Genomic DNA, 19,537 nt, shown 5'->3' with positions numbered 1-19,537 from the left:
CTGGGACGAACATACCAGTTTACATCCTCTACTGCCCGGCTCAGTTTTAAACCTTTTTTCACTTCTCAGCCACGGAAAAGATACAGATATTGGTGCCCGTTAATAAATTGTCCTTCACAGCAAATGCTTGTAACAATAATAGCCCAAAGTCTCTTGTTCCACCCGTCACCCCCCCTCCCCTTTTACTCCCCTTTTCATCATCTGCCCGATACTGGACTGCAACTGACTATGACCAGCAAGGGCTGGAGATGGAGGGCTGCATGCTTTGGAGACCCTGGCTTCCCCGTGGTCCCTCTGAAGCTGTTCCAGATACTTTCCCTCAGCAGCCAAAAACGTCCAGCCCTTTGCAGCCACCTCACCTGGCTCTCAGGCAGCTGCACAAGATCTTCTTCCATCCCTGTGTGGCTGTTTTTGTTTTTTCTAGAAACAAGAACACTCTGGAGCACATCAGTCCCCCAACTGATTCCTCCTAATCCAATGCTTCTCAACCTTCTCAACTTGAAGATGGGTGGAATTCAACTCCCAGAATTCTGGGAGTTGACATCCACCCATCTTCAAGTTGACATGGTTGAGAAACACTGTCCTAATCCTCCAGTTCTCTTCTCTTTCTGCAAAGCTCGATCCTCACAGCCTACCTCCTGCTAGATGGGTCTTCTTGGAAGCCACTTAATCACTTGCTCAATCCAGACATCCAGTCTAGAGCTCCCCTAATAGATGCCCGTCCCATCTGCTTAAAGGCCTTCAGGCATTTAGAAGCCACCAGTCCTCAAGGTCACTGCTTCATTACTGTTAAGAGGCACTTCAAGAATCCAGCAGGATTCATTCTTCTTGTAGTTTACAAGAAGGTGGGATCTCATCCTGTTTTGCAAAGGACAAAGTTTTGTCCATTCCTATGTGACATCTCTTCAGGTACTTAAAGACTGATTCTAGCTGACCTTGGCAATACTGAGAAAAAGAAAGAAAGAAAGAAAAATAGAGAAAACACCTTAAATACCGTTGGATCTGGTTAATTCTTGAAGGAGCGCCCACAAGGAAATCTCAGGGCTATAGGCTAGACGGAGAAGTCAAAACTGGATTCCAGAAGAAGGCAGTGGTGAACCACTTCTGCACTGAAGCAAAGAAAAAAACTTATGGGTGTGTCCATGAAGTCACCAGGAACTGAGGTCACCTTGAGGGGGTCTTTCCCTTAAGATGTCTGTCCCCAGTTTCTTTTCTCTTCCATTCCTTCAATCTTTCTTCATAGAATTACCTTCCTCATATCTTTCTTGCTTTCCTATGAATATCTTACACTTTGTATCAGTGTTTCTCAACCCTGGCGGCTTGAAGATGTGTGGACTTCAATATGCTGGCTGGGGAATTCTGGGAGTTGAAGTCCACACATCTTCAAGCCGCCAGGGTTGAGAAACACTGATCTATATCCTTGCTAAAGGGACATACTGAGAATTAAACCGAATACCAAAGAGCCTCAACCAGCATAATAAAATGAAGAGGAACTATTTTTCTTGTGACTTACAATCTGGGCCACCATCTTTCTTAGAAATGAATTCAGACTGACTGGTATTAAGTTTCCAGAAGTTTCTTTTCCTCTCTCCATAGAGCAGGAATTTCAAACAGGGCAGTTGAAGGTCTGGAGGATGTTACAGATTTGGTAGGTGCCCAATAATGTCACTCAAGAGCAGACTTTCATAATTATGGAAAAAAAATTGACTACTGAGTGGGTAACATTGGTCCGGAGGTCTGGCAGAAGTGAAATATGTAACTCAAATTCTCAATGTGGTAGATCCTTCAGGAGAGATTAGGGTGGCACATAAGCTCTACAACTGTTGCAATATAATAAATCTGACTTGAGCTTTGATTAAGCAACCTTGTCTTTCCCCCCATCCTTGAACCACACACTTCAACTTCCTGACCTATGTTGTGCTGCAGGACTGCTCACAGTTCCCCTGAGGGAAGACAGTAGCCAAACAGAGCTGAAAATATCCAGCATTTTATCTTTTTCGTGTATTTATCGCCAGGCAAAGGCCAGGTTAAATCTTCTTTTGTCTGTTTGTTTGTTTACATTTCTGATTCCACACTTACTTGGCCAAAGAGGCATTCATTGGCTTTGATCAACAGGCACCTTACCCATGAGCAAAGGAAGGCAGTTACCTTCTCTTACCTGACACAACCACATAACTGATTTCCAATATTCCCAGCAAATGTGGGAAGAGGGCGAAGGAATTGGAAATGTATCTTGATGGGGAGCCGGTCTCTCAGACACAGTCGATATGGAAAACAAGCTAAAGATAGCTCAAATCACCTTCCGTAGCCGATCTGGAGATGATTTAACTTATCAAAATGCAGCAGCCAGTCTGAAGGTTAAAAATGGAAGAGATGGAGACCTGTTCCCAGATACCCTGTGTGAAGGGCATCCATTTATATGGTCAAGCCCCAGAGGCAAAGGAACAACAGCCACGTGAAAAACAGGAATGACACAGTATCTGGAAAGGGAGCCATGCTCTCGGTCATTTTCTGCAGGCCTTTGCCAAAGGATGGAGAAACCCATGAAGTGTTCCTTGTTGTGTAGGAGCCTCTGTGTCATTCGGAAAAGAAGCATTTTTTATTCATTTTTGGATCCCATCTCAAAGCTAAATCTACCTGGATATGAAGTGCTGAGATACTATCCTGTCCACAAAGGCATCCCTGATTGCCTGGGATCGTTTAAAGAAAATTCAAAACATTGGCCAAGGTGGCCAACACTACTGAAAGAGCCCAAGGATCAACAGCTATGGAAAAGACGTTCCCTCCACATGACCCAACACACACTTGAAATCGTTATTCTCAACGTACAAATGAAACACTGGTCTTTGCCCCAGCATCAGCAGAGTTTCCACCTGAGAATCTGACTATCTGGTTACATATTGCATTTGTCTGGCAAAGACTCCTTGGCCAATGAACAAATAAAAAGGAGAAAGACTGAAAACCACTGATCCAAAAGAAGAGGGACATGAAATGCCAACGTCCCTGAAGAATCTCTTGGACTGTGCATCCAAACTGAGCCCAGTTTAATTAAAAACACATTCTCCTGAAATCAACAAGACCCATTTTCAGTGCTGCAGGCTGCAGCCTTATCAAAACCTGAAGTGGGGGAGGAGACGTTATAATGCTGGCAAGATTTCGGCAGGTTCTTGATTCATTTTCTTAACTGAGCACCGGAAAACTAGTCATGCTCTTACCCTGGTGAGTGGAGAAACAACTGTGGCAACTTGCAGAAAAGAACAGGATGCGTGTCTGACAGAAGCTGGTCTTAACCTTCCTGCCCTCATATTGCCACCTTTTTGTGTAAAGTGGCCCTGGAATCCCAGGGTGGCCTGGAGCATCGTGGCCTCTCATTTCTTTAGAAGCGCCTGCTGTGCTGTGCTGAGTTGGGCAGGTCCTAAATCACACAGTCCTCATTTTGGGGTATCTCCCTTCCACCAATTTCCGCCAGAAGCTTTAAAAGATGCATTATTCTGTTGGCTTTGAGGCTTTGCAACAGGTTTAAGTGGAAAGCTGTTACCGATTCTTTCAGAAGTTAATACCACTTTGCTCTCAGAGATAAAACAAAATAGTCAACAGGATGCTGCGAAGGTTTACAGTCCAGACAGACATAAAATGCACACACTACGCAGTGATACATAAAAGCCTCAGTTCTTTCTAGAACAGAAGGTACAAATCCACCAAAACAAATCATCAACACATCAGAAACAGGCTGCAAACTAGAATCAATGTTTGCTAATTCTAGATGGCAGTTTCAAACCAGGGAAATGTTGTTGTTGTTTATTCGTTTAGTCGCTTCCGACTCTTCGTGACTTCATGGACCAGCCCACACCAGAGCTTCCTGTCGGTCGCCACCACCCCCAGCTCCCCCAGGGACGGGTCCGTCACCTCTAGAATATCATCCATCCACCTTGCCCTTGGTTGGCCCCTCTTCCTTTTGCCCTCCACTCTCCCCAGCATCAGCATCTTCTCCAGGCTGTCCTGTCTTCTCATGATGTGGCCAAAGTATTTCAGTTTGGCCTTTAATATCGTTCCCTCCAGTGAGCAACAGTCAGGCATATATGGGTGGAGTTAATGGCAGGCAAGAGCAAGCCCCCCCCCCCATGTTGAATAGTTCAGAACTTGGTGTCAGCTCTGACGGTGCCTAAATTTCTGCAAAGAACCGTAACCTGCAATTGCTTGTGTCGTCTTCCCTGTCAAACAGCTTGGACTGTGACACATTAATTTTTAGAACCACAGTCCTTGCTGAAACATACAATCACATCCTTTTTCTAAATCAACAAAAATACAGTAAGCTTTCTTTCTCACATTCACATATTTCTCAATGACCCATTAAAAAGTCACTTCCCACATTTTTCTCACTGTCACCTTTAAAAGCCTTTCAATCACAATTTGACTGCACACACTCCAAGGCACACTTTGCAAGCTAATCCCCCTCTGGGTTTGGCACTCCCTCTTCTTCTCCTTCCTCTGGGGTAGCAGAACAATGGCAGCGTTCTTGCAATTGTCACGCACAGATGCAGCCTTTACACACACACACACACACACAACCAATTGCACAGCTACAACAGAAGCAAACCACCCCATATTTTAACATTTACCCAGCTACACCATCCACACTGCAGCCTTATTGTTTTTCAACATTCTCACAGGATTTTTAATTTTCTTTATACCAATTTCTTCTTGGAAATGCATTTATAATAAATATATTTGTAGCGACTGTTTCAGCTCCACTCTTTCATATGTCATTATCATTCCCATACAAATCTCTCAAGAGGCTGCAGTGCCAACTCTTTGCTGCCACTTGGTGGTTGCTCAGAGTGTTGCAGCCCAGATCTTGTTGCCCCAGGATCATCAGCTGTGACCTCACACCTATGGTGAAGCCCTGTCTTTCCTTCCTGAAGGCGGTATGGCAGATGCTGTGCCTACAAAAGGCAGGTGATTATAAATGCAGCATAGAATGCTTTACAATTAGAAAAACCTTCATTGAAGTTCGACGAGAACTCATCATCCCAACATCTGGTTGGTGGCAGCTGCCAGAAGGAGCAGCAGGGGACCATATGAAAGAGAGCCGACAGCCTCAGAGTGGGTAACTTCATTCCACAGGGACTCTCCCAGCCAAGGTGAAGAAGTGCAGAAGGCCAGCCAGCCGGCCATCCCTCTGAAGCCTCAGCTAAGACCCACTGTTTGGATTCAGGGAAGACAAAAGCAGCAACCCCGACATGCTAAGACAGGCTGGGGTGTAGCTCAGAAGCTTGTGGTCCAGGGCACACAGAAATCAATCATTGCCTTAATATGTTGTGCAACCCAGACCATCATACGGAGCCAGAGTATGGTTTGTTTCTTTCACTCAATATTGCAGAAGCTTGCTGTTTAATTGGGCTTTACCGGTGAGCGTCTTGTGGGAACCCACCAAAGAGAGAATTCAGTAACCTGGACCAAAAGCCAAACAGGCAAGCAGGGCGTACACAAATAACAGACCACTAAGCTTACTGTGTTGTGTGAATGCCCCTGCACCGTCTTTTCCTGACCCAGCGAAGTGCGTGGCTGGACACAACCTTCCTGCTCTTTCACCCCAATCTTCCTTGCAGAAACCAGGAGCCCCACCCAGCAAGGGAGAGATTCTGAACAGTCCCACCAGAAATTCCCAAACCAGCTGTCCTCCTACAACATAAGAATCTCTAGATTTCATCTAAGTTTGTGCTAGGACTGGAACAGCAGCCGAGTTGCATCCCACTGTATTTTTTTCCCTTGTCTTGGAGAAAATGACTGCCTTTTTGTTATGATTCTTCTACCACGGTAATCTGAAGGTATATAAATTATTCTTTTCTGCTTTGACAATTTATGGAAACAGATTACAACTTCTGAAAATAATGTTAATATGTGTAGTATCACAGTTTTTCTCCCAGAATAGGTCCTTCTTATAGCCGAGCCCAGTGTTTCTCAACCGTGGCAGCTTTAAGGTGCCTGGACTTCAACTCCCAGAATTCCCCAGCCGGCTGGCTGGGGAATTCTGGGAATTGAAGTCCACGCATCTTCGAGCAGCCACGGTTGAGAAACACCGGTAGCCGTTCTCTTATGGCAACAACCATGCCAGGTGTGCTAAGCCCAGGATCATTTGGTGAACTTAGCAGCTCAGCAGGGATTCATCACCAGCCGACTCTTCCTCAGTCTGAATTTCATCCAAAATACCACGCTGGGTAGTGCCCTGGTTCCATACGTCACCCACGCCATGTTCCTCCTGCCCCGGCCACTTTCCAGCCCCCAGTGCCCTTGGCTCATCAGCTCACTTGCTCCAACGCAACAAAATTCTCCGTGGAAGAGACACGTGTTCTTCCAGACAGAAGCTGCCTCTCTGTTTGGTGCCTGATGCAGCAGTTCCCTGGTTGGGCACAGGCCTGACCCCTTTTGCAGCAATCTGTCCAGCGAAGGGCCCTCGGCTCCTTAAAAGGGGAACGCCTTGTTTCCTTGGGAGGGAAGTGCAAAAGGCAGAGCAACTTTCCTGCTGAACCCACCTCGTTCCCATCAAGGGAGGGATGTCCCCGCTCCCTTGAGAGCTTTGAGCACGGCTGCCAGGCATCTCAGGCAGAGCCAGAGGATGCCCAGGCCGGGAAGCCCAGATTCGTGGAAGGGTGCACCGGGACCACCCTCACTGCAGCCCCTCAAAGCAAGCAGCCGGTCTCCAGAAGGAAGCCGAAAGAAGAGGGCCCCAAGAGGTTTGAAAATGGTGGAGTGGCCTCCTCCAGGTCACAGATGTGCAGCCCAGATGTGCGGCAGCTTCGCTTTCATTGTTTCCTGGAAGACACCGGCGGGGCTCCCAGGGAGCACATGTGGTCTCCCTACACGGGTGGTGCCCTCCTCCTCCAACAGCCGTCGATCAATACCCAGCGCTGAAGGAAAGAGCCAAGTGCCTGGTGGCATCTTCAAACCAAGGAGATTTACTGTGGCGTGGGCTCTCCTGGACATTTCTTCTGATAAAGTGGGCTGCGATCTGCAGGCACTTGTACAGTAATCAGCTGATTCATCTTTAAGGTGCCACTAGACTCTTGTTTTTGCAGCAAGAGGGGTTACGAGGACCAGCCCCCTGCACGAGCCGCCAGGCACTTTGCTGTCACCTTTATTATCTCGGAGGAGAAGGGGGGAAATGGGTTCTCTGGCCTTCGAAGCATCAGCTGTGCTTTTCCGTCATTTTTAAGTTCAGCTGCAAAGTCGGCATTCGAAAATGTGGCACAATTACAGCAGAAAATTCTATCTCCTGATCACCAATCACCAAAATACACAGCCCTTCTCAAACTGAATGGGGAAAAAAAAAATAATGCCAGAGTTGGCACACTGCAGAGTTTTTACCCTCCACACACACCTTCACTGCAGCAATTAACATCCCGGGAAATATTTATTTCCTGCTAGATAAAAGGGAGAAAAGGAAAGGAAGCCTGTGCCATTTTCATCTGAGTCTCCCCCCCACCCCACCCACTCAGAATCTGCTTAGATTGGAAACAGAATAAAATTTTGCCCTTTCAAAAGCTGCAGATCGACCATAAGAAAACGTGGCCAATACCTTTCAGTAAAGAGGGGGAATAGGCACAGCTGATTTAGAATTCCCCCCCCCACTCCTTTTAATCAATGACTCCTAACTCCAGGGGCCGCATGTCCTGACGGTGCCCGTGGGAATGCGCAGAGGGCCAAGAGTTCTCTCTACAATCGGAGCAAGCCCCTCCCAGACAGACTGGGACGCTGCATTTTATTTCAAGTGGGATGGGTGGGGCAAAGGTGACTTTAATTTTATTTATTGATCCAAATTCATAGGCTGCCCAGCTCCTTAGCAACTCCGGGCAGCTTGCAGCTAAAGAAGAATGATGTATAGAAATACTTGCATCTTTTCCAGTATTTAGATCTCTAGGTGTTACCTGAAAAATAGAGTTTGGGGGGATCTGGCCCCTAGCTGCATATTCTCAAAACCAGTATGAACTGTGGAATATTAAGGAAAATTAACAGGAAAACATAAAACCGATGACTAAAGGGAGTGGCCGGCTCCCTTGTTGGAAATGCTTGGGTTTGGATTCCTACATTGGCCAGGGAGTTAGACAGAAGGGCCTAAACTTGCTGGCTGTGTTCAGACAACATGCTTAACCTGGTCTTCTGGTTTTACACAGTACACTGAACCATAAACTAATCAATCAGGGCTACCAAAAACCCAAACTCAAGCTTAGCCTCTTCTACGCATGCCTCAGTTACTGGTTGTAATAGTTTGCATTCATCAAGCAACCTGCTTCATCCTTTGACTTTAATGGGTTTTTAGGTATGAAAGAAAAGTCACAGAGAGGCCAGGCATGTCCCCCACCTTGGTCTCTACGGCTGGCAATTAATATTCAGGTGAAAGAGAAGAAAATCGTGCAAAACTGCACAATAGCAGGATGGGGTCGGAACTGTGCCAACAAACTAAGGAGGATAGGCTCTATTTTTGAAAGTGCCCCCTCCTGCCCAGAAAATTTTGAGAAAAATGGTTTCAGCAAGGGAAGGTGTTCTCACATCAAGAATTCTCCATCTGGAATCTGAGGAACAGTGTCAAAATTGGGACTGTGAAATTTACAAAACTCATATATGAAACTGTATCAAGAGGCAATATGGTTGGAAATTCTAAACTGATCCATCAGAATTCTGAACAGGCTTACCAGCATCTCTTCCCAGGGCTGGAAATCCACTCTCCAGCTGCTGAGCTGGAGTGCAGATGCAAAAGGCCAGCATTGAGTTCAACATACGAACCAGCTAGGGCAGAAGTGGAATCCCGCCCCCCGCCATCCACCCAGCGGTGCCAGGGAAGGACTGCTGAGCGCTTCGGCCATCTCCCTGGAATGCTCTCCAGTTCAGGGCCCCCCACCAGAGAAGGACACCTACAAACCTGAATGGGTGCAGAGGAGGGTTGAAACACACGGTCCCTTTGGAGAAAGGAGAAGAAGACAAGCCTTTTTAACTCAAGAGAAGAGATGATAAAGAGGAGAAAGCAAGTTGCCTTTGCAATCTGGGAAAGGATATGGCATGGGTCTGGGGATTTATTTCCTGTTGCTCCTAAAGAAAAAGAATTCTGATCAACATTTGGTAGAACTTCCTGGGACAACAAGGCACCTGAAGCTGTCTTGGAGGGCGGCTGGCCCTCCTGCATCCAGCTCAGGTGACCTGGGCCAGAGAAGCTGCAGGAAGAGCAGATGTCCAGCTTGAATTCACTCCTCTGAAGACAGGTTTGGGGTTGAGAGGAGGAAGCGACAGTTTGGCTGAACACCCACCACCACCACTCTTCAATCCTGGAAAATTCTTGGAGAAAGCTGTCCTACCCAATTTATTTTATCAGATTCCTTATCCTAGAATCATAGGATCAGAAGGGACCTTGGAGGTCTTCTAGTCCAACCCCTACCCAGGGCAGGAATCCTCAGATGATCCCAGACCAATGGCTGCCCAACCTTGGCTTGAAGCCCTCCAGTGTGGATCCCCGCCCCGGCCCCCAGTCCAAGAGACCAGCTGCTCCACTGCTCTCACAGTCAGGAAATAACTCCTCATTCTGAGCTGGGATCTCCCTTTGTCAAAATAGCACTTTACTGCTATCCACTTTAGGCAAAGATGGGGAAGTGATTTTCTGGTCCGACTAAATGGCACCACCTGTTCCCTAGCAACATTTTCCCACAGCCCAAAGGGGCCACCATTAAACAGGAGAGGGAGAAAGACAGAAGCATGTAGTTAACTGAACTGTAATTCTCTGTTCAAAAAATACAAGAAATGGGCAGGAGGTAAGACTTGGAAGAGGCTGCCATCTGACAGTCATTGGCCAGGAATCAGGGCATCCTATATGCTTTGGGAATTCCCTTTGCAACCTAGCAGAGACCCGCAAGGAAGGAGCCAAGCACCTAAGTGTCTCCCAACACGCAGAGGCTCTTCTGCATGCCACACCAGAGCAGGTCAAAAGTGCACATTCTGGGCTGACAAAAAGGGCTTAGAATGTTGGTTTGGCTCCCACAGGTGTTAAAGAAACTGCTTTTGCTTTACCAGTGGGAAGAGAGGCTGTGAATTTGCCAACTCCCACCGTCTCTTTGCTTGCTCCTTCTCTGCTTCAAGAGTTGCTTTCCAAGGGGACCCGGGGAGACCCTCCTGCCAAAATCTTGGGGAAGCCACCCAAGGCTTTGCTCCGGTTCCTCCCATCCACAGTCTTCCCTCACCAGCCAGCCTCTCCTCCTGCCAGCTGGGCAGAAGGGAGCAGCCCTCCAACAGCCACAGAGAGACCTCCTTTGGCCGTGCCAGAGCCTGGGACCCTCGTGCGGCCCTGGGGGGCAGGGCAGGCCAATCCCCAGCACAGCAGCCTCATGGAAGACCCAAGCACCCTTCCAAGTGAGCAGGCAGCATTGCCCGGGTGCCAAGCCACGTCTGCCCACCTCCAAACGCACCAGAGCCAGGGCCAGCAGCTACCAAAAGGACACAAACGGTAGGAAGGCTCAGGAACAAACCTGGACATTCCAGCAGAATCAAAACCCAAAACGTGCAAAATGGAAACCGTTTGCATTGATGCACACCCCATCCCTGCACACCCTAAACTGTAGGGGCTGAATCCCCCCCCAGGGGGGGATCCCAAAGCCATGGGGCCAAGACCGAGAAGATACCCCAAGAGGCACCACGCAGGGCCGTGCTCAATAAGGAGGGTTCCTCAACCTTGGCAACTCTAAGCAGTGCAGACTTCAACTCCCAGAATTCCCCAGCCTGGGGAATTCTGGGAGTTGACGTCCGCACACCTTAGAGTTGCCAAGATTGAGGAACCCTGCAATAAGGGAGAGGGTCCTGTAGAGGGGGAAGACGGCTTCTGTAAAGACAAAGACGCTGGGCCAGGACCTCATCAGGCGGTCGCTTTCCATTCAGCACCAAATGCAAGAGATGGCCGCGGAGTTCTTCTCGGTCTTTGCCTCGGTCTCCCTCTCAACCCCCCCCCCCCCCGTGCAAAATGCTCCAGCAGCTTGTCAGCTAACTAAAAGGGCAGCCCGGCCCGTCCACTTCCAGCTAAGGACCAGCCTTGGCAGAAATGAAGCTGTGCCGGTCCTTGGCAAGGCGGTTCTGAAATCGCCCCGACACAAGCGGGAGATGAGAAAATCTTTTGCTGAGCCATGGCTGCGCCCGCCCCCCCGCCAGCTGCTGTTTATTTTCATGCAAAGAGATGCAGCAGAATAAAAGGACTAAGCTGAGAAGGGAAAGGAAAACTACCCTCAGGGACCAGGAGCTGTTTAAAATAGATGAATGCACGCACACCCGCACACTCACCCTTAGAGCTTCTGAAAAAACGCCCTCATAAAAAGCAACTTCTGCATAATCGTGCCAGGCCTTTATTAGCTTTGAAGTACAACTCAGAGCTATAATTTCTGCTTTTCAGCCTCTCAGCCTGAATCCCCTCTGTCCCAATGGGGACTTTTTGGGGGAAAAAAAAAAAAGACTGCCGACTGCACTCTCCACGTCCAAAACTGTTTCCACTAAATAGTTTCATTATCCGCTGCCTACTCCAAGGGAAGCCCAAGCCAAAATTAAGTGGCAAGGGACTATCTGTTAGCAGCAAAGCAGACCCACTTTTAAGGAATTAAAATGCAAGGCCGAGGTCCAGCGTTCTGGAAATGTCCACGGCGGTTCCAAAATTATACAACTGCCCAGAAGACATTTGGTTTCTCCTGCCAACCAAAGGCACTTAAGGCTGGGCAAAGAAAAAGGGCTCCAGTGATCATCTAGACCTGGTCTGCAACCAGTTTTCCAGGAGAGAGAGAGAAAGAGAGACGGAGAAAGGGGGGATGGGGGCCACACCAGTCCTCCTTCCTTTGGGGACAGGCAGGAACCCAGGAGCTAAGGTACGCAGAGAGACTGCTACGTATGAAGAGGGAAGACTTGTTTACTTCCAGAGGGGTCTCTGGGGTAAGATACTGAATTTCAAACACATCTGTGGAGCGCTGGGCGCTCTCTGAGCGGGGCGGTTTTCTTGCAGATGTTTCATTGCCCGACCACCCTGGCGGTGCTGCCTAGTCGGGCAACAAAACATCTGCAAGAAAACCGCCCCGCTCAGAGAGCACCAGCACTCCACAGAAAAACCCCGAGCTAGAGAGACTCTCCTCTACTGAAAACGCACCTGCGCTCAGCTGAACGAGTTTCAGGCTCTAAAGAATGAGGGATCTTCATCTGCAAAAAGGGAGGTTCCACAATCTGCTTCTTTCTGAAACTGCCTCAAAATGCAAAATTGGAGGCTGGCAGAAGGGATGCTTGACAAACAGCCAAAGGGCCAGTCTTATCCTCAGGCAACCCGCAAGCTCGTGGGCCCTCGCCAGCCATGTTTTCCCTCTCCCCTGACTGGGTTTGCCACAAAAAATTCTTTGCCATGTGAACCCCATGTGCACGTGGCACAAGAGGGAGCGGAGAGTGGGGCCTGAGCCCCAAGCAACAGGACTTTCCCACCATCAACCCTCTCTTTCCAGGAACTGGGACGCTTTTGAAACAAAAACTCTCCCTCCTCTTGGGAATGCCACAGGGACAGGGTTTTCCAGGAAGGGAAAACAAAGGCTACTCGATGGAAGAATCAGGATTCCCTGGGAATTTCCCTGTGCAGTGGAAAGAAGGTCTGCTCTTTCTGATCCAGACAGCAACAGTCCACAAACCCAGAGATTCCGAAGAAATGCAGCGATAAGATGAACTCAGTTTTAAAACGTTGCCCTTCCCCTTTATTCTTGGGGTGTGTGTGGCTGCATTGTCATCTTCCTGCTTGTATTTCAGACCGTTGTGGCCACCAAGCCCACAGCAGTGGCGGTGCCACACTTCCCAGCGGAGCCAAAGATACTGCGCTGTAGGATGTCCTGAATGCACTAGACCAGGGCTTCTCGACCGCGACCACTTTAAGACGGGTGGACTTCAACTCCCAGAATTCCCCAGCCAGCCACCCATCTTAAAGTGGCCGAGGTTGAGAGGCCCTGGTCTAGACCCTACAACTGGCTTCACACATTGTGGTTAACCACGGCTGGCTTAATCTATTTTGTGGAAAAAGTCAACACCACATGCTAAGCTGCAAATTGTCATCTACCAACCTCACTGTCTATTTCCGTACAGCACATCAAACAAAAACCAGCCAAGGGAGATGATGCTTTAGGCAAGATGTGAAACAAGCTCGTGAGACCTTATTTGAAGAAGGCCAGCATAAAAATGGCTTAAATTAAACATTTTTCATAAAATAAAAATAGTATTCCATTAAGAACTCCTCGGGGACGGGGCCCGTTGCAATGCAACCTCATCGTTTCACAACACACTCGACCGGGGTCCTCCGGATTCACACGCTACACTGACTCACACGTTCACCAAAGGGCCTGGGTTCACACAACACTGTAAGCCACCCAAAAAGGAAAACAAGCTAACCCTCGCCAAGCTTGCGACACCGTGCGAACTGTGGTGTTTGCAGGAGCAAGGGGCAAACGATTGGAGCACAACTTACATATTGGCATCACATGTCGTGACATAAATGGGTCAATTGCACAACGGTGTCCTGTTGTGTGTGCCATTATTTCAACATCATTGTGGTTTGTTACAGAAGCTGCTGGTCTGATCACAGAGTTATTCTCAAAAACACACCTCCCTGGAGTTCACATGACATTTCCAGGCCATTGTCTAGAGCCCCTTCCCCAACATGGCACCCCTCAAATGTATGAGGACCTACAGTAGGTGGCTGGGGATTCTGCTAGCTGTAGTCCTAACATACCTGGTGGCCCCAGTGGGGCTGCCAACTGGTTGCAGCCACTGGCTCTGCAGGATCCAGAACAGCCAGTCAAGTAAACGAGGATGCCTCCGTTGGTCCCATGAGTCCTCCTCTGAGCCTAAATATGGGCTGGGCTGAGAACCCCCTCCACAAAGTCTTCAGTCCATCAGCCATCGAGTAGAATGTGACTATTTCAGGGAATCAAATTGCCCTATTTAACAAATCTGCCAAAATCAGTCATGTATTTTAAATGACTCTCTGATGAGTAATTCCTTTGCTCTTTCGTGACCCTTTTAAGGAACAGAAGTGGGCTTTTTCTGTAATTTTTCTCCTCCCTCCTCCATTCCCACGCATAAGTTTTGCACAACACTTTGCCCCTGACAACTCCAAGCACGGAATTGGCAAGATTAATTCTGACCCACCAGTATCCATCAATCATCCAGGTGCAAGACCACCGACAACCCTGTAAGTGCCTCTAAGGCATTTCTAAGGCAAGGTGGGACACAAACATCATGTTCGTTCGTATGGAACCATATTCACCGGCATGTATGCTACAAACACACATTGTGCTCAGAGCTTCCAAGCTGTCTCCCAATCTGCCATTCCTAAGGCATCTGCATAACACCATATATCCCAGGCCACATCCTGCCCCTGCTTCTAAGATGGAAGCAAACATGGGGCAGGCTGAATGCTAAGCTCCAGAAAGCACAGCTGGAAGGGAACTCACGCTTGGACCCCAACTCCATCCTTCATTGTTTATGCTAAAGCAAGCCTACAATGCAGACAGATGTAACAATATTTTAAAACCAGCTGAGCAAATGCAAACTTTCCCCATCCTGTTGCATCTCCTTCTGCACCAGAACAGCTGTGGTGTAAATGCTTTTGTAGTTTCTAAGAAGCAGCCAACATTGGCTAGAGCCCAGAATATTGTCAACCTACTTCCCATCTTGAAAGCAAGTTTGCAGTCGACACACATACCCGCGTGCACATAAGCTTCCTTCAATTCATTTAAGGCAGAGAGCCCAACCCACCATCACAGAAGCCTAGAAGTGACTGTACGTTGGAAAGCAAGTTGCAAAACTGAGTTCTCAGCACTGGCAGAACCCCCCTGGTAGGAACTGGCATACCTGCCTTCCCCAGATCCAACCCCCTCTTCTGCAATTCCACTAGACCACCCCCCAGCTCAAAAAGAGAACCCCCCCCCCGCGCACTTACGGAGCTGTAGAGGTACCCCTCGCCGTTCATGGCCACATAGAGGCCTGCCTTCACACCTTGGATAGCTACCACACGAAGCCCCACGGGAATTAGGTTGAAGAGGGCTAGAAGAGAGAAAATAAACAAAAATACCAGTGAGGCTGTGGCTAAACTCCAGGGAGGCCATTCCCACTCCAGGCACCACATCCCAAGACAGGAAGCCTTGCTTCGCATGCTGCAGCCCCCAACACCTTCTTGGGCTTCTTGCATTATGATCCACCCCACAGATTACTTGGAGCAGAACCCATGAGGAAGTCTTTAGGCAAACAAGAAAACTCATGTGGCTTCTTGCCTCTTCATTCATTAACAATCAAAAGCACATGGTGAACACACCTAGGATGCTCTGCGCTTCTCACTGGGTATTACATTCAACCCTTTCACTAGCAGACTGGCAGGTTAAGCTTTGGCAATATACTGTACATCCATGTCAAAAATGACTTCCTATCTAAAAAATAAGTCTGCTCCTAACTCAAGTGTTTTTCAAACCTGGCAACTTCAAGATGCGTGGACTTCAACTCCCAGAATTCCCCAGCCAGCATGAATCCTCCCAATTCTGAGAGCTGAAGCCCACACATCTTGAAGTTGCCATATTTGAAAAACACTTTATTAACTTTACCTGAATTTGGAAATCGTTTTTGGACTATAATTATGCACATAGCTGTCTGCCACATCCAAAGGTTCCTTTCCAGAAAAGGTTTTAAAACATTAGATTTTGTCTGTCTGGCTACAGCGTGAAGGATGAACAGCTTTGGGTGAGGTAGAAATTCTTGTAAATTCTTTTTATTCGGGCTGTTTTTGTCAACCTCTGCATGGATTCTAATATTAGTTCTTGAAGTGCTAAACTGTTGTACGATTATCTTGATATCTTTTCCACTCTCATGTGACTTGTTAGAATAACAGTTGCTATTTTCTTTTAATATTTTGTAAATTCTTTATGCATTTTTGCAAATCTTTAAAGTATTCTCTTTTAACTCCCTTCCCTTCCTTCTCTTTCTGCTTTTCCGTGTTCAAGTATCTTTAAAATAAATGTTTCTAAAACAAAGTAAAATTGGCGAAATTCTCCCAATTCACTTGCACGCTACCATCTGTTCATTTTTTTTTTTACTTCTTTGACACCATAGCTTGCTCCAATCCCACTGGATAAGAAAAAATAAAGCAATGGCAATAAATATAAGAACACATTGCAGATGATTAAAAACCATATAATTAAAGATGCCCAATGAATTAAAGACCAAAACCACGTCAGAATAAAATTGGGAACACTGCAGTCACCAAATGAAGTCCACCCATCTTCAAGGGGCCAAGGTTGAGAAACACTGGGTTACTGTATTAATCAATAAGGAAACGTGTTCCCTGGATTCTCCTCAAGCCCTTGGGGATGAGGTTCCTCAGGGCTCTCCCACACATCAACATCTCCATGAAATCTCTGGGGAGGTAATCTATTGCTCTGGGGTGAAGCATCATCAGCGTGGTAATGATGCCCAGCTGTACTTGGTCACCCTGGGGAGGTGCTACAGAAGTGGTTAGTCTTATTATTAGGTGGGTGGGGTGAAAGGAGCTCAGATTAAATCCTCCCAGGATGGAGCTGCTGGTCAATGAGTGTCTGGGCAATCCCATAAAATTGGCCCCGGGAATATACTGGACTAGTGGGACTCCCCCTAAAGGGGTTGGTTCAGGACTGGAGGCCCACCTGGATGCTCAGCTTCTGCTTAAGCAACAGGTGAAAGCTGTGGCTGGAGGGGGGTGGAGGAGGTCCTCAGGGCCATCATCCCACAGGTGCTGATCTGACTTCTTAGAGCTGAACAGCACCTCCACTCTCTTTTTACCTGTGGATCCATGGCTGGCTGGGGAATTCTGGGAGTTGAAGTCCACCCACCTTCAAGTGGCCAAGGCTGAGAAACACTGCAGGAATCTAATATGCAAAAGGGAGCTAGTTTGGTGACGTGTTAAAGGCAGCAGACTAGAAATCTGGCCCTGCCTTAGACACAAATGGATGACTCTGGATGACTCTGGACCAGACACTCCCTCACAGCTACAGAAGAAGAAAATCTGGGAAATGTTGCTAAGAAAACCGCAGGGATCTGTCCAGGCAGTTGCCAGGAGTTGAGGCTGACTTGAAGGCCCCAAAAAACTTTAGCAAAGCAAAAACATGACACCCCACTTTTCTTTCCCCTCCAACACAACCACCGCAGTCCCAAGAATAAATAATTAACAACAAGGCTGTCAGACTCAATGCACGGCAAAAAGCAATAAAACATCAAAAACAAAAAGCCCCCAAGAGCTGAACCTCACAATAAATCAGTTCAATTAAGCAGGCAGCAGAATTAAACACTGGCTTAAAACATGATCTCGGCCCGCGGAGAGAGAGGGCAACGACCAAGGGCTGGGAGAAAAGTCTCCCTTGCATGGCTGGAATGGTGTCCACGGCAGATGCAAACAGCTGGCCATGAGGACGCTGAAGGGACAGGTGAATTCACGAGACCATCCCAAGGAGCTCCAACGGGACACCCCATACCAGTGTTTCTCAACCTTGGCAGCTTGAAGATGTGTGGACTGGGGCTGGCTGGGGAATTCTGGGAGTTGAAGTCCACACATCTTCAAGCTGCCAAGGTTGAGAAACACTGGTCTGTACAATCCAAGGATCCCCTGAGCAGGTGACTCCTAGGGTCAGCCACAAATAAAGCACACTTTAAAGCAAATAAATGTGAGGAGGAGAAGCGGGAGGAAGATCCACAGGGAAAAAGAGACTGGAGGCATCATTCAACTCCAGGAAGTCAGAACAGTGCCTGTGGGAAGACGGCCCTGAGGATCTCCACTTCTCCAGGGCTTCCCCCCAGGGTGGCCTACGTAGGGCTGCTCCCTCCTCTACTCAGAGCCCCAACCCACAACACAGTCCTGCTCTGGCCCAACTGCCTTTCAAGCTCTTTCCTGGTGTTAATCAAGGCTTTGCTTCAGTTAGGTGACTCTCCTCGTGACAGGTAGCACTTCCCCGTGCAGCATTGCGTGGATGCTAGAAGCAGAGGAACTTCCGCCCATTCCCCTCCACGTTCCCTCCGCAGCGTGCTGGGGGTTCTTTTCATCCAAGGAACGCAAGGTGAACCATTCAAGCATCTTATGTATGTGTGCCTGCCCTCAGCATCCGGTTTAGTCATGTCTCAGTTACACACACCTCAACCTAGTTGAATTCCTGAACTTGAGGTCAGGTTTACACAACGTATTAAAAATTAAGACAACCTAGCTTCTGCTAAGAAGTGCATTGCTTAGTTCACTGTCTCTTTGATTTTAAACATTAAATCTGCAAGTCTGACTAGAAAGGCAATTTTGAACCCTGTAGAAAGTGGTCAGCCTTCAAAAATAGCATTGCCACTCAAAGCTATTTCTGTGCTACGAGGCTTGTGTGAGCAACCTAGATTCGCTTCAATGAAGAGATTCACCCAATGCTGGCAAAGCAAAAAGGCAACAAGGAAGCCCTGGGTGTTGCCCAAGGCTTCTCTCTGGCTCCTATTTGTCACTTGCCAAAGCTGGAAGGGGCTTTTGCCCAGGAGCTACACTGGCAGAAGCTTCTTCAGGCTCAGCAAGAGCACACTGGAGAAGGTGGAGCTGCCTTTTCAGTGGTGTGGTTTGCCAAAGACACGATGGAGGGGCCAAGCGCTGGAGAAACTGGGAGAAGCTGCAAATCAGAGCATGGGCCCTTTGCTCTGCTCTTCATACACAGCCATGGGCCAGTGAGACAGAGCCCCATCACATTGCACGTGGCAACAGGCCAACCGTGGGAGAGAGCATCTCTGATCTCGGATGGCACAGCTATCCAGCTAGCTTCCCTTGGCTATGGGATCTGAAGGCAAATCACGGAAAGATGGGCAGCCACAGCACACACTCGTCTGGAGCATCAAGGAAGAGGGACTCAGATCTAGGAAGGTGTCTCTGTCCTAAAGTCATTCGCTGCATGGAGATGAGGTGGCCAGCATCTCCTTAGGACAGGCTGTACACCAGATTGTTGTACGTTGCCCAGAATCACTTTCACGAGACGGGAGGCTATATAAATTGGATGGACGGATGGACGGATTTCATGATCTGGTCCACATCATACCAACAGCAAAGATTATCCCTATTTGCTTCCTGCTCATTTTTAACCCTAAAATGATTCTCATGACCCCCCCAAGGGCATAGGTAGGCAACAGCAGGTAACAAGCCTGCTTTTCAACAACAGTTTCATTCAAAGCATTGGACGTATCAGAGGAGAGCTGCTGCGTACCGCCAATATTTGCCTTGCTCAGCCCAATCAGCTCTAATCCGTTCTCCTGCACGAGAGCCTCAGAAAGGCTTCTGCAACTATTCCACGCTCCAGGGATGGCGTGTCCTCCTTGATTTATTTGAATTAACCCTAGCACAGAGAGGAGGGGAGGGCTGCCTCTCTGGGGTCACTTACTTTGCTGGGGCAGCTCTTTGAAGACAGCCTTCCCCAACGTAAACGGCTATGTTCCCGTAACACTTAACCAGGCCAGCAAAAAGCTTCAT

At 48.1% G+C, this 19,537-nt stretch overlaps 1 protein-coding gene across 4 annotated transcripts in view; it reads right to left on the bottom strand.

Moving 5' to 3' along the window:
• Positions 1 to 19,537, bottom strand: part of FGF12 (fibroblast growth factor 12) — a 167,088-nt gene that overhangs the window by 32,443 nt on the left and 115,108 nt on the right. For all 4 annotated transcript variants that reach the window (XM_063307855.1, XM_063307854.1, XM_063307856.1 and 1 more), the window contains exon 3: positions 14,981 to 15,084. In XM_063307855.1, coding sequence (XP_063163925.1) covers positions 14,981 to 15,084 — 104 coding nt within the window. The remainder of the gene's footprint in view (positions 1 to 14,980; positions 15,085 to 19,537) is intronic.

This window comes from Candoia aspera, chromosome 6, assembly GCF_035149785.1.
Source record: "Candoia aspera isolate rCanAsp1 chromosome 6, rCanAsp1.hap2, whole genome shotgun sequence".
Classification (NCBI taxonomy): Eukaryota; Metazoa; Chordata; class Lepidosauria; order Squamata; family Boidae; genus Candoia; species Candoia aspera.
Note: the sequence above shows the minus strand (reverse complement) of the source record. Positions and strands in the feature narration are given on the sequence as shown.